The sequence below is a fragment of the Lampris incognitus genome, chromosome 11 (assembly GCF_029633865.1).
Source record: "Lampris incognitus isolate fLamInc1 chromosome 11, fLamInc1.hap2, whole genome shotgun sequence".
NCBI lineage: Eukaryota > Metazoa > Chordata > Actinopteri > Lampriformes > Lampridae > Lampris > Lampris incognitus.
Window position 1 is genome coordinate 36,017,044 of NC_079221.1, and position 14,306 is coordinate 36,031,349.

General features: G+C 41.8%; 2 protein-coding genes across 4 annotated transcripts; both read left to right on the forward strand.

The window, feature by feature from the left end:
• The first annotated feature begins 304 nt into the window (after nt 1–304).
• Nucleotides 305–8,734, forward strand: LOC130121162 (gamma-crystallin M3-like). 2 transcript variants are annotated; one of them, XM_056290016.1, is made up of 3 exons: nt 305–331; nt 7,792–8,031; nt 8,459–8,734. In XM_056290016.1, exons 1-3 carry the CDS (start codon nt 305–307, stop codon nt 8,732–8,734), a joined length of 543 nt encoding a protein of 180 aa, XP_056145991.1. The 2 variants fall into 2 exon arrangements, with proteins under 2 accessions (XP_056145991.1, XP_056145992.1); XM_056290017.1 differs by lacking the exon at nt 305–331 and adding an exon at nt 7,582–7,590.
• A 2,352-nt stretch (nt 8,735–11,086) lies between these two features.
• On the forward strand, nt 11,087–13,582 carry LOC130121161 (gamma-crystallin M3-like). Of its 2 annotated transcripts, none has more exons than XM_056290014.1 (3): nt 11,087–11,122; nt 12,925–13,173; nt 13,301–13,582. In XM_056290014.1, the coding sequence occupies exons 1-3, from the start codon at nt 11,087–11,089 to the stop codon at nt 13,580–13,582; spliced, it is 567 nt and encodes a 188-aa protein (XP_056145989.1). The 2 variants fall into 2 exon arrangements, with proteins under 2 accessions (XP_056145989.1, XP_056145990.1); XM_056290015.1 differs by lacking the exon at nt 11,087–11,122 and adding an exon at nt 12,727–12,735.
• The last annotated feature ends 724 nt before the right edge of the window (nt 13,583–14,306 follow it).

Below are 14,306 nucleotides of genomic sequence, written 5' to 3' on the forward strand. Positions count from 1 at the left end.
AGTTAAGATTAGTTGTAAGGCCAGTTGCAGATGATGTAGCCTAATGTCAGTTTTGCAGCATTCTCTCTCTCTCTCTCTCTCTCTCTCTCTCTCTCTCTCTCTCTCTCTCTCTCTCTCTCTCTCTCTCTCTCTCTGTCACACACATGCGCGCGCGCGCACACACACACACACACACACACACACACACACACACACACACACACACACACACACTGTAGCCAGGCAACGCGAGTACCCACTGCGCAATAACTCACGTGAGCTTGCTAACGTAATTGTTGTCACTGCTTGCAGATGTTTTGTAAAAATGTCGCTTTCAAAAGCCAAAAGAAAAGTGGACCAGGAGCTCCGACAGTTCCAAGAGAAATGGGCATGCGACTACTTCTTCATTTATTTAATGCGTCCACGTGTCTAATTTGCAAGGAAAAAGTTGCCGTCTTGAAGGATTTCAATCTGAGGTGACATTACACTGCTAAACATGCAGAAGAGTAGTATCAGTTAAAAGGTGAGAGGGAGAGAAAAGCAGCACAACTTCAAAAGTCTGTCCTGTCAGCAAAACTTTTTCACAAAGCCAAACAAGACTGTGACGCAGCTGTCGAAGCTAGCTATGTGGTAAGTGTAATAACTAGAGTATTATGGCTTGAATGCCTGTAGATGGCAATAGAGGTCTAGTTAAACTAGAGTAGACATCTATTGTTAAGCAGTGAAGTAGAGTGTGCACATGACTGTGGTAATGCCCTGTGATAAGACCTGTGTTGTGTTGTTCAGTAAACACTGAGTTTACATTGGCTGTCCACGTATCCTTCAGATAGGATATCACAGTAAGCGAGGCAATAGTGAGGGCTGACAAGCCATTTAAGGAGGGACAGTTTCTGAGAGACTGCATGCTGCAGGTAGCGAATATCCTTTGCCCGGAGAAGGCATCTTTATTCAGAAACGTCAGTCTCAGGTCTCAGCCCAAATACAATGGCAGAACGGATCAGCGAGTTGTCAGGTGACATTTACAGACAGCTGAGCACAACAGTAAACGATTTCACGCACTATTCTTTGGCACTTGATGAAAGCACAGATGTATATGACAATGCTCAGCTCGCTATATTTGTAAGGGGTATCAATGACCGTTTTGAGTTAACAGAAGAACTGCTAACTTTATATCCAGTGCAAGGAAAGACTACAGCCAAAGATATATTTCAGGCGCTGTGCAATGCAATTGAGGGTGCCGATCTACCCTGGAATAAATTGACTAGAATCACCACTGATGGTGTCCCGTCAATGACGTGAAGAAAAAAAATTGGTTTGTAGCACTGATTCAAAGAAAGCTGGAGGAAAAGAATGTAGATCCAGCAATTGCATTGCACTGCATCATTCACCAGCAGGCACACTGCAGCAAATGCTTGAAATGTGACAGTGTTACGATGATTATGGTGAAATGCATTAATTACATCGGCTGAAGAGGTTTACAACACCATCAGTTCTGTGCATTTCTGGAGGAGATAGATGCAACATAGGGAGATGTGTTGTACTTCACAGAAGTGTGCTGGTTGAGCAGGGACAGTGTCAAGTCTGGAAAGGTTTTTTGAATTGAGGGAGGCAATCTGAGAATTCATGAAAGAAGGCAGGCTATGTGTTTCTGAGCTTGAGGATCCCAAATGGTTCATGGATTTAGCTTTTTTAGTTGATATCACACAGGCACTTAACACTTAATTTAAAACTGCAGGGGCCAGACCAACTTGCTACTGTGGCATTTGATAGTGTTAAAGCCTTCTCTGTGAAACCCAGATTATGGAAAACACAGCTCACAGAGAAAATATTTGTCCACTTCCCAACATGCCAGTCAATTATTGGTGATGGTGCCAGAGTCAGTGCTGATGAGTAACGGACTCCCACTGACAATCTGCAGCAGGAGTTTGAGCATTGTTTTTCTGATTTTAAGACTCACAGCACCCCTTTCCAGTTATTTGCAGACCCATTCTTCTTTGATGTGGACAGAGCTCCAAGCAAATGGAGCTCACATACCGGCAGTGCAACACTGAGCTCAAGGCAAAGTTCAGAGAGGCACAAGGAAAGCAGGAGATGCTTGGACAGTTTCTCAGAGCTTTTCAAAACACTCCCACAATTGTCCAAACTGTTCAGGCAGGTCATGTTTCTTTTCGGCAGCACTCATCTGTGTGAGAAACTTTTCTCAACTATGAATTTTAATAAATCAAAACATAGGTCCAGACTGACCAATGAACATCTCCAGACTGTTCTCAGGGTGTCCACTGCCCAGTCCCTGAAAGCAAATGGGCCTCACCTGTGTCAGTAGAAGAAGTAAGTGCCGGGTTTCTGGCAAGAAGTAGGCTAAATATGTAGGCCGAGTCCACTCTACACTATGTACATATAGGTACCGATTCATGTGGAAACTCTGGAAAAATTTGAAATAATAATAAAAAAACGACGTGAAGGTTATATAGTCGAACAGTTTGTTTCTTCATCCCTATTGCACCGGCCCTCCTGCATAAGACCACCTGTCAAGTGGCCCCCAGGTAGTTTGAGTTAGAGACCCTTGGTTTAGACTGAAGAAATCACTAGTGATGAAACGTTTCTGTCAATAAACGTTGTGTCCAGATGAGCTGATTCAGCTTTCTTTGATGTTCTTACCTGGATTATTGAGCATGCATGAAGACATTAACCGATTGTGTGTGTTTTTTGTTTTTTTTGTTTCAATTAATGATTTGTTGATCGACATATAGTTCGAATTTTGTGTATCCGCTTGACAGTAAATTCCTGCTGCTTTTTGTTGCTGGTCCTGCCCTGTACTGCAGCTGCTTAGCCTCACCCCTCAACACGTTTAAGCCCCGCCCCCCTCTGTGCTGCTCTCAGCCCGTGGGCCTGCAGGTCCAACTTGCATGGACCCCAGGCCGGTAGGGTTGACTTGCACAAGGGGCTTGGATCCCGTTCATACCTGCCTGCAGGTCTGTTTTAATTTGTATTTCTAGATTTCTCTTCAAACATCCATCTTTATCTATAAAACACCAAATCCAGAATTACCGCCATTCTGACATTTATCCCCAATAAACTGGACCACATGGTTAGCCCTACTTCAGTAACTGGTTTCCAGTCTCTTTTCTGGCAGTGTGCTATATGTACTGTTGGTGTACAGTCAGAAAAGTAAGATAGATTGTTTTTATCCTTCTGACTTGTTGTTTATTTGTTGTGGTTTGTTTCCCACGAAACAAACTACATCAATCACTTAATGAGCGGTAAAACAAAGCAGTATTTGGACCAAGTTTGGTAGTTTTGTCATGAAAAAAAGGGTTAACAATGTCTGCAAACTGCGTGGAAGTGTTGGCAGTGTGATGACTATGTCATGTTACAATGTGGAAGATCACAGTCAGTGTCCTGAAGTGTGTTTCCCTCAACATCCTTTCACACCTTTCACTCTGGCAGGAGATAGCAGGCACATACAGCTGTACTTTACATATGATAAGTAGTCATAAGTATTGTTGTAAAAGTTGTCAACCTTTAAACTGAAATACCAGATAAGCTATCAGCACTAAATTAGGTTTGAAAAATTATCAAAAAATAGTGTCATCAATAACACGCTAGTTTTGTTGGGATCCATGCTGTCAAATGACTGCTTAATATACATGATGAGGGATTTTCCCCTGAAAACTAGTATACACACTTTTTACTCATTGGCCAATGAGCTGGTATTGAAATAAAAAAAACTCACTTTGATAAAACACCAGTTTTTTTCTAGATTCATTAATAAAAAAATAATAATAACAACATTTACATAGTGCTTTACTAGACACCCAACGCGCTTCACGTTGAAGGGGGAAACTCACTTCAACCACCACCAATGTGTAGCACCCACCTGGGTGATGAGGGGCAACATGCGCCTCGTTGCCTGGTGGCTGGTTAAGCCTTCAGCGTCAAAAACTAGTTAAAACTTTGTTTATGTTTTATAATGTGTTTTATGTACCCTATGTTGTAAACCACAACTTGGAAAAGTGTCTTGCTAATGCTTTATCAAAGAAGGTTGAATCAGTTCATCTGGATACAACGTTTATTGACAGTTTCATCCATGATGATATCTGTCAATAAACATTGTATCCAGAGGAATGATTCAACCTTCTTTGATTCTCTTACCTGGATTATTGAGCATGCATCAAGACATGCTATTGCTACAGTTTAAGAAGAACTAAAACATTGTACGTTTTTCATACTGTTTTCTACAAGCTGTTTTTCTGCCTTAAATGATGGTGTTGCCATGTGGTAGCAGTGCTATTTGGATTAGAAGTGTGTGTGTGTGGGGGGGGGGGATTTCAACCAAAGCGTCATGCAGAGGAAATGAACAGACACGCACATTAAGTCAGGCGCGCAGGAAGATGTTTTAAGTTGGGGGGCTGCCAATTGAAACGGAAAGTATTGTGGCGAGCCGGCGTGGAAGAATTCAGATTCAGATTGATTTTATTTCGAACATGTTAAAATAACAAAATAAAATACACAGGCGGGAATGCAAGAACAAATGGAAATAATAGTGAACATATTTTGCAAACTCTCTGTAACAACACAAGTAATAACTGGACCATGTTCGAAAAGGGCGTAGGATGAAGTAAAGAACTTTTCTGGTCCTACCCCTTTCTTATACGTCATCAATCAAACCAAAACAAAACAAAACTTTCAAGACAAAACAAAAGTAGAAAAGAAGAAGAGAAATGCCAATGAGTCGAGAGGCAGAGATCTCTTTTTAATTGCAACTCCCGTGCCCCCATACACCGCACGATCCCCTAAGTGCTCTTTTATTCACACCGGCCAGAACGGACTAGAACTGACAGCAATGCATCGAGTCCCCCCCCCCCCCATGTACCAAGTGGCGACATCAGTCCCATTCATGGTCCTACAGTCAGTCAGTAAACGGTCTCCCACTTAGTCTGAGTCAAACCCCCGAAACAACAACAACACTAGAATAACCTCAACATGAACTCCACACCATTAAGACACAATTTTAAATCTAACGTTAACAGTCCCATTAGCCATTGTGCTCTGCCAACGTAGAACCACTGACAGTCAGAGCAACCGCCTCCCCCGGTCGCTACAGTATGGCGTCATCGTTTTGTTTGTAAGGGGCGTGTGTAGCAGGTTTGGAATGGAGTGTTTACTCACTCTATAATTACAAATGTACATTCCATGCAGCCCCAGCCCACTGTATAAAGTAAAGGCTTGGCGTACTGTTGGGTCTAAGATGTTACACAGCCACCTGCCACTACTGGGGGCGGGGGGGGGGGGGGGCTGCATGCATTACTAGGGGGAGCTGCAGCGCCCCCCCCCCCAGCACCACCTTCCCACGCTAATGTTCACAGTTAATCAGCAACTCTTGCGTCTTGTCTCTGCGTATTACCAGAGCCGGCCCAAGGCTTTATGGGGCCCTAAGCAGAATTTGATTTGCCCCCCCCCCACACGCTAAACCCACTTCCCACCACTGACGATATATGTCCATGGTTTTTTGTCCTCCTCTGCTTTCCTCCGCTTTCGCTTCTCTGCGCCAGACGGATAAAACCTTTTAGGTGACACACTGTCGCGATGTACTTGCTTACAGTTATAATGCACATGTACCTGACCCCAGCTCTGACATAGGCAGCGGAAATGATTAAATCAGTAGCATTAATTTGTCAGTCTGCTAACAACATGATATCAAAATATTTGGTTTTTGTTTTTTGGTGATTACTACTGATATGATATATCACACACACAAAAATATATATATTTATCACCCTTTCGTGTTCGACATTTCAAGCGCTCTTGGGGGCCTCCTGCTGGCGCGGGGGCCTTAAGTGACCGCTTAGTTTGCTTATGCCTGGGGCCAGCTCTGTGTATCACAATACATACAAATTTAAATTTGGGAGAGATGTTCTTGTTTGCGGTGTAAAACACCACCCAGCAACTTGTTGGCACGGTTCAGTGTTGAAATACCGTCATGGAAGCATCAGTGGGAGGGCAGATGTCTTTTCAATGGCCGTCGCCGTTCATCACCGTGCCCACCTTGTGGTAGATGGGGACTGAATTTTTGTTGGCAGGCTTGCCGCTGTTTACCCTGTTTACTCTATCTCTAAATCTGTCTCTATATCTGTCTCTATATTGGAGTGTCTGAGGAGGTGTTGAGAGTTTAGGTTTTGTTACCAGAGACAGTGCACAAACTGGCCATAACGTTTGAAGAGACTTTCTGTTCATTTGTAGACTGTAGATCTCATATCCAAAAGGGGAGCATCTATTTAGAGAGAAAAGCGGATCTCTACCGAACCATTAATACCTGATTTGTATGGTGGTACTGTACAACTACTGGTGTATAGAATAAACATGGTCAAAAACAGAATCGCTTCGCCGGTTCTAGTCCCTGTGTTACCTCCAGCTTGGTCGGGTGTCCCAACAGACGCAATTGGCCGTGTCTGTGGCAGGGAAGCCAGATGTGGGTGTGTGTCCTGCACTAGCGCCTCCTCTGGTCGTTTCGCGGCACCTGTTCGGAGTGGGGTGGGGTGGGGGGGCTGGGAGGGGAATAGTGTGATCCTCCCACACGCTATGTCCCCCCGGCGAAACTATTCACTGTCAGGTGAAAAGAAGTGGCTGGCGACTCCACATGTATTGGAGGAAGCATGTGGTAGTCTGCAGCCCCCCTGGATCAGCAGAGGGGGGTGGAGCAGCGACCGAGATGGCTTGGAAGAGTGGGGTAATTGGCCAAGTACAATTGGGGAGAAATAAAAACAAAAACAAAAAAGAAAAAACAGAGTCTCTGCCTTATGGTTTCTTACCTTTAAAGATAAAAAAATGTCCAAGGCAAAGTTAAACAACTTCAGAATGCTATTTGCAGTTTAAAAAAAAGGGGGGGGCTGAGATAGCACTGAATCAGGGAGGAATGTCATACTTCTTTTCAAAAGCAAGCATCCTTAAACCACATGCCAAAAGCAAATCCCAGTGCAGACATACGTGTGCATGTATGTGTATACATGCAAAGTAATGCTCTCAGGTATACAGATAGCTGGTTCAGGATAAAGGATAATGAGAAACAATCAGCAGTAAACCTATATTTGAACTGAAAACTTTCCCCCTTCTTATAATAGTGTAGTTGGTGGGTCTATGTCAGCTGTGCTGCTTTGATGCTTTGCTTTTAGATGTAATGTGAAGAACCGTTTGTTGTGTTTTGTTGGCTTTTCTCAAGCCTCAACGTTACAAACAGGTAAGTGGCCTCAAACAGTACAACCAATTCTGTCATACAATTTCAGAGCCCAAGAAAATCTGACCGTCCTTCTGGCAGTAAATGCCCACTGTGTTCCTCCACATGAGGCCTTGCCACAGAAACTGAAAAGCTACAGCTCCCAGAGTCCCCCTTTCTGCTCGTCTACTTTGTGCTTTTGGCCCAGATCACCTCCCTCTTTCCTGCATCATGATAGCGCGAATAAAATTAACAGCGATTGCAGATCTGCTTGTTCATCAGTTTCAAGATCATTTGAATAACAATACCCCGTTACAGCGCGCATAACGTATAAAAGCCCCCTGGCAGCCACAGGTTGTTGGACGGACTCCCACAAAGACAGACCATCAAACATGGGGAAGGTATGTATGCATCAGATCGTTCACTAAGGCCTCCGTTATGAACAACAAGCCATTTAGGCAAAAGAGGATACTTTTTTTTTTAAATCATAAAAGCCAAAAGTATGTAAAATTAAGTTTTGAAATAGACAGGCAACAGTTTATACATAGTAAATGTAAAAAACAGTTCAACTCAGAATTTCAATTTTTTTTTTTTTTTTACAGATCATCTTTTACGAGGACAGAAACTTCCAGGGTCGCTCCTATGAGTGCATGAGCGACTGCTCGGACATGTCCTCATACCTGAGCAGGTGCAACTCCTGCAGGGTGGAGAGCGGCTGCTTCATGGTCTACGACCGGACTGACTACACAGGCAACCAGTACTTCCTGAGGAGGGGAGAGTACTCCGACTACATGCGGTTCGGCATGCGTGACTCAATCCGTTCCTGCCGTTTGATTCCTGAGGTATGTGGGTCACTTTGTCCTGGATTCACCCTGCATTGCACATGAGTGAAAAATTGAAAACTACTCAAATTGAGAGTGCCGTTCAACGTGATTTCCATAGCATCTATGAATTCTGATATCTCATGAAATTAATTAGCATAGTAGTGAAATGAAATCATCATGTGCTGATGTTTAATATCTTTGATAACATCACTCTAATGTTGGTGTTTTATCATGACTCTAAAGACAATCTCCTAACATCCATATTAATGCTAAAACAAGGCATGGAAAATGACAGCTTGCAAAATTCATCTATTACATTCTTTTTGACCCTTGCAAAATAAACCTGAACACATTTGACCAAATACACATAAGCTTGCATAACTTCCTTTTTTTTGTGCTGCATTGAGTCCAATGTTAACGTGTCTTTTCCTGTGTTCCTCTAAAGCACCGCGGCTCTTACAGAATGAAGATATTTGAAAGGGAGAACTTCCAAGGCCAGAGCCATGAGCTGGTGGACGACTGTGACTCCTTCCAGGAGCGCTACCGCATGTCCGACTGCCAGTCTGCCCAGGTGATGGACGGCCACTGGCTGATATACGAGCAGCCCCACTTCAGAGGCAGGATGGTCTACATGAGTCCTGGAGAGTACAGGAACCTCAGAGATATGGGATACAGCGGGATCCGATTCAACTCTCTCCGCCGCATCACAGATTCCTGTTAAAAAAAGAGATGAAATAAATAAAGTGTTCAGTTGATGCAGCCCTTTCCTCCTGTGATGTATTCTTTATTATATTGCATGAATGAATTGTGTCTCCCGGATTGGGATGTTTAGGTTTTAGGGGCAAAACGGGATTGATCATCTTTAATGTCTAAACACAGCTCTTAAAAGTTAGCAAATTTTTATTTTTATTCAACTTTGGCTAGTCTTATTTTATTTTATTTTTTACATATTTCAAATACACATTGGAATACCACAAGTGGAATAGATACACATTTTTATAGACATGAAAATGAAAATGTCACACAAATTCAGAATTGTGTCAGAATAACAACACAGAACACTATTAAGGGCTTTTTAAACTGGATTAAACTGAACATGTAGTCACGTGATATTCCATACCTGTATATTTTACAAACTGGCAAATTTATTGAGAATACATATGGAGAATACAATTTTACAAGCCAGCCCATGTAAAGAAGTACAAATCAAAGAAGTCATTCATAATTTATTTGAATGGATACATTTTATGGCAAAATTAAGACTTGATCAATGATGAGTAATCACATTGTGTAGACTTATGTTTAAACATGAATATCAATATTAATGTTAATACTCTGTCATATCAACTATAATGAAATAGTTAAAAATAATCTAAAGGTAGTTTCCTATAATAAAATTAGATTAACGTGTGTATGAGACATTCAGTTTTTATTTTGCTTTTTTTGTGTTTAAGTCAGTGCTCTGATGTGTCCAGAGAAGAGTGTAAATTTTAAAATGGATACTTTCCACATATTATTAATTGTCAGCACACAAATAATAAAACTAGCCGGAACACAGTCATCATTTACAAGAATTATACAATGAATTAGTTTCGGATAAAACTATGCCTTCAGGGTACATATAATGGTTGAGAAAGGAAGACTCATGAACCCCTGAATCAATATTATATTTTTAGTCATTAGAAGTAAAACCTTAGTGTAAAACTGTTTCCGATGCTCTCTGTCACGCACTGACATGTCACCAGTTATTTGCTGGATTTCAATTTTGCCATCTAAACATAGGTATTGGTACTGATCTCACACAAAATGTTGCTGCTAAAAATGACACATTAAGACAAAGAGGACTCATAATAAATAAATAAATAAATAAAGCTGCAAGCAGTAATTAACAGGGTCCAAACGGTTTCAGACAAGCGCCACCTATTGGCAGATTCTGACCAAATGTCATATGCCCACACCTGGAGTGTATCCACACATGATTTGGTATGAACCAAAGATTCAGGAGGAGACAACATTTTGATTCAAGACCAAATGTCTTTTTAGCTACCTTTAAGAAATGTTAGCAGTTAGAAAGTAAAGTGAGTTGTAACAGCACAACCATCAGGCCGAATCTGAGTAAATGGTGAAGGCTCACATCTGGAGTGTACCTGCACATGTGGAGCAAATTTCATGATGAACAGTCGTACAGAATTGTCTGTGTTGGCAACTGAAATTGATTGGCTGATGGCAGCCATGTTGTTTCTGTGGTCAAGCTGTCATTACAGCTGTCATTTGGATGCTTGACAAAGACAAATTTCTGCCCTACCAGATTTTGGCCACGGCCCAAAATCTGGTAGGGCAAATGGACAAACCTATCAACTTTCTTCTGATATATTTTTATTCTTCATGGGACTCAGAAGAAGATGCACGCCAAATTTCATGGAGATCAGATCAATGGTACCAGAAGAGTTTGAAAAAGTAGGTTTTTCAGAAAATTCAAAATGGCAGAAAATTCACCATGGCGGAAATAAAATCCGGAATATACATTGATGAGTCAAAACATTATGACCACTCACAGGCGAACCGGATAACGTTGATCATCTCCAAACAAGGGCACATGTCAAGGTCCATGTAGATTAGATGGTTAGTGAACGATCCATTTTCGTAGTCAACGTGCTGGATTCAGGAGAAATGAGCAGAAGTAAAAACCTGAGCGACTTTGACAAGGGCCAAATTGTTATGGCCAGATGACTGGGTCAAAGCATCTCTGAAACGTTAAGGCTTGTGGGTGCTCCCGGTCAGCAGCGGTGAGTACCTACCGACAGTGGTCCGAGGAGCGACAAACCACAAACGGGCAACTGGGTGCTGAGTGTCCAAGAGTCATTGACCAGAGAGGGCAACAAAGGCTATCCCATCTGGTTCGACTCAACAGAAGGTCTACCGTGGCACAAGTCACAGAAAATTTTAATGATGATTACGGGAAGAAAGCATTACAACACACAATGCACCACACCCTGCTGCATATGGGGCTGCATAGCAGTAGACTGGTCAGATTGCCCATGATGACCCCTGTCCACCATCAAAAGCACCTACAATGAGCACGCGAGCATCGGAACTGGACCTTGGAGCAGTGGAAGAAGATTGCCTGGTCTCATGAGTCCCGTTTTCTTTTAGCTCACATGGATGGCCCTGGGAAACCCTGGGTCTGGCCATTCATGCGGACATCAATTTGACACGTACCACCTACCTAAAAATCGTTGCAGACCAGGTAAACCCCTTCATGGCAACAATAGTCCCTGATGACAGTGGCCTCTTTCAGCAGGAATGCGCCCTTCCACACTGCACAAATTGTTTGGGAATGGTTTGAGGAACTTGATGAAGGGTTCAAAGTATTGCCCCTCCAAATTCTCCAGATTTCAAACCAATTGAGCATCTGTGGATATGCTGGACCAACAAGTCCGATCCACGTAGTTCCACCTCGCAACTTAAAGGACTTGAAGGATCTGCTGCAAATGTTTTTGTGCCAGATACTACAGGACACCTTCAGGGGTCTTGTAGAGTCCATGCCTCGTCGGGTCGGTGCTGTTTTGGCAGCATATTAGGTGGTCATAATGTTTTGGCTCAACAGTGTACGTTTGTACCAGCATGAACCAAGCACACATGAGAAATAAGAAATTTGATTCTAGACCAGTTCAGATCGAGGCCAAAATGTAAAGTGGCTTGTACATCGGTCAAATGTTTTTGTGACTGACTAGCGGGAAAGTTTGAAATCTGTTGGCTAAATTTAGTGTCTCTTGGCCTTATGGTTTCTGATATCCAGATGCCTTCAGGGTAGAAAAACCTGGAGTAATATAGAAGAATAACCAGACCAAACAGAAGTGGGTTCCTGCAGCTTCACTGCTTTGACCCCTAACAATTATAAAAAAAAAATGTTTTTAATTTTTTTTGGTATATGGATTTTCAAGATCTCCAAATTTGCTTTACAGGGGCAAAAAATAAAGACAAAAACCAAAGCAAAAAAAACAAAAACAAAACAAAAACAACCCCCCCCCAGAAAAACACAATTAGCTGAACTAGAGAGACATTAAGGACATTAAAAGGTTAAAGGTTAGAAAAGTGTCTAAAAGGTTAGATTAAAGCGCTCCTTTAAAAAAGTCAGCGGTGTTATCAACATACTAATGTTGTGGTCTATCATAAAAGAAACAGATTAAAAGAATACATTAAGACCTAGTGTTGTCTTCTAATACACTGCCCATGTGTTGGGCTTTATAGAAAAAAAGGACAAAAATAATATCTATTGTTATTTCATTAATTCGATTTATCATTGAGCTGTTAATTGCTGTTGTTAACATTAAGTAAACCATGTATTATGACTATTATATTACATCTTGACGCATTTAAGTAATGAACTGATTTCCTTCATATACGTTTAAAACAAAGCCACAACGACGACAAAAGCGAGTGAGTCAGTTGATGCATTTGCTGTGGTCACCCACCTGTCCCCCACAGGAGAACTGCTGCTATTGGCCCTGCCCCAGACTGCATAAAGTCTAGAATAATAACCATTTACACACCGATTCAACAAACATCACTGCCCTGTATGCCACGCTGCTGAGTAAGGCATTCAAAACAATGGCTCCATAGATCATTTCGCTATCAAGTTGAGTATAAAAGTCACACCGAGGTTAGCTGAGCAAATTACCAGTGCAGTCAGGCATAGGAACAAGCATCACAATGGGCAGGGTAAGAGAAGTAGACCCTCTTTTTTTTAAATGTTGTACATCAAAGTAACAAATATAGCCTATTTCCAAATGGCTATGCGATCATAGCTCATACAATATACAGATTAAATATTAATATTTTTCAATATCTAAGGAAATGCATGAAATGTAATCTTTAACTTCATTATTATCATATCTTTATTTTATTTAGATCATCTTCTACGAGGACAAAAACTTCCAGGGTCGGTCCTATGAGACCAGCAGCGACTGCCCTGAGCTGACCTCCTACCTGAGCCGTTGCAACTCCTGCAGGGTGGAGAGCGGCTGCTTCATGGTCTATGAGAGGCCCAATTTCATGGGTCACCAGATGCTGGTGAGGAGAGGAGAGTACCCCGACAACCAGCGCCTGATGGGCATGACCATGAGTGACTGCATCCGCTCTTGCCGTATGATCCCCATGGTATGTGATGTCACGGTCCTTTACACACACATCAAGTCAATGCCATAAACTCGTTTTGTCAAACTTTAGTTCTATATGCTTGAACATAAAAACCAACATCTCAATGACGTGATTTTCCCGAACACAGCACAGAGGACAGTTCAGGATGAGGATCTACGAGAGGGAGAACTTCTCCGGCCAGATGCACGAGCTGATGGATGACTGTGACTCCATCCAGGACCGTTTCCGCATGTCTGACTGCCAGTCCTGCAACGTGATGGACGGCCACTGGCTCATGTACGAGCAGTCCCACTTCAGAGGCAGGATGATCTACCTGAGGCCTGGAGAGTACAGGAGCATGAGAGACATGGGCATGGGTCCCATGGATATGAGGATTGGCTCCATCCGTCGCATCATGGAGTCTTGTTAGACTGACCTGTTTCAGTATTGACAATGTAACCTACAAATAGTAATAAATTACCTTTATCAAAAAGACATGTGTCATCCCCTCGTTTGTTTTTTCTTTTTTTTCTTCTTTTTTCCCCTTCTTTTTTGGTGAAGGGAACAAATGTTGTATTGGATGACGGAGATTTTCCATTTAAAAAGAAATCCCAGCAGATTTAAGAATTCAGCTAATTCGGTGCTTTAGTTTAGCTTGGTCTGATATAACACTAGTATGATGGGGAGGTGCAAACTACCACCAAGTTTACTTCAACTTCCAATGTGTGATTTCATGATGATCCAAATGCACACTTGAGAAAGATTTTGAAGATTGAGAAAGGTGATTATGCTATAACACGACACAGGGCACATGTGTCAGTTTACAACTGATTGTACATCACATTTCAATATAGTTTATTTGAATGTACGAGGTTAAAAAAAATACATATCCACCTGTTTCAGACATAGTCCACTAATATCAGAGATGAATACCCTGGTTCTTTGTGTCTTAAAGTGAAAATTGTTCATGTTTCAAATGCTTGTTTGACTTTTAAAGGCTACATAACTACAAACATATACTTATTTTTTACTTTAGCACCATATCCGATGAAAATAATCTCAAAGTCTTTTCAATTTCAAAATACGGTTTAAATACATTCTAGAAAATCTTCAGTTCTAATATTTAGATTCAGCAGCAATTGACTCGTTTTGAT

Bases quoted from the DNA above. Each gene is read 5' to 3' on its own strand.
- LOC130121162 (XM_056290016.1), top strand. From the start codon at position 305: ATGTCGCTTTCAAAAGCCAAAAGAAAA. The intron at 332-7,791 runs GTGGACCAGGAG...TTTTTTTTACAG, and splicing joins TTTCAAAAGCCAAAAGAAAA to ATCATCTTTTACGAGGACAG. The intron at 8,032-8,458 runs GTATGTGGGTCA...GTTCCTCTAAAG, and splicing joins CCTGCCGTTTGATTCCTGAG to CACCGCGGCTCTTACAGAAT.
- LOC130121161 (XM_056290014.1), top strand. From the start codon at position 11,087: ATGAGCACGCGAGCATCGGAACTGGACCTTGGAGCA. The intron at 11,123-12,924 runs GTGGAAGAAGAT...TATTTTATTTAG, and splicing joins CGGAACTGGACCTTGGAGCA to ATCATCTTCTACGAGGACAA. The intron at 13,174-13,300 runs GTATGTGATGTC...TCCCGAACACAG, and splicing joins CTTGCCGTATGATCCCCATG to CACAGAGGACAGTTCAGGAT.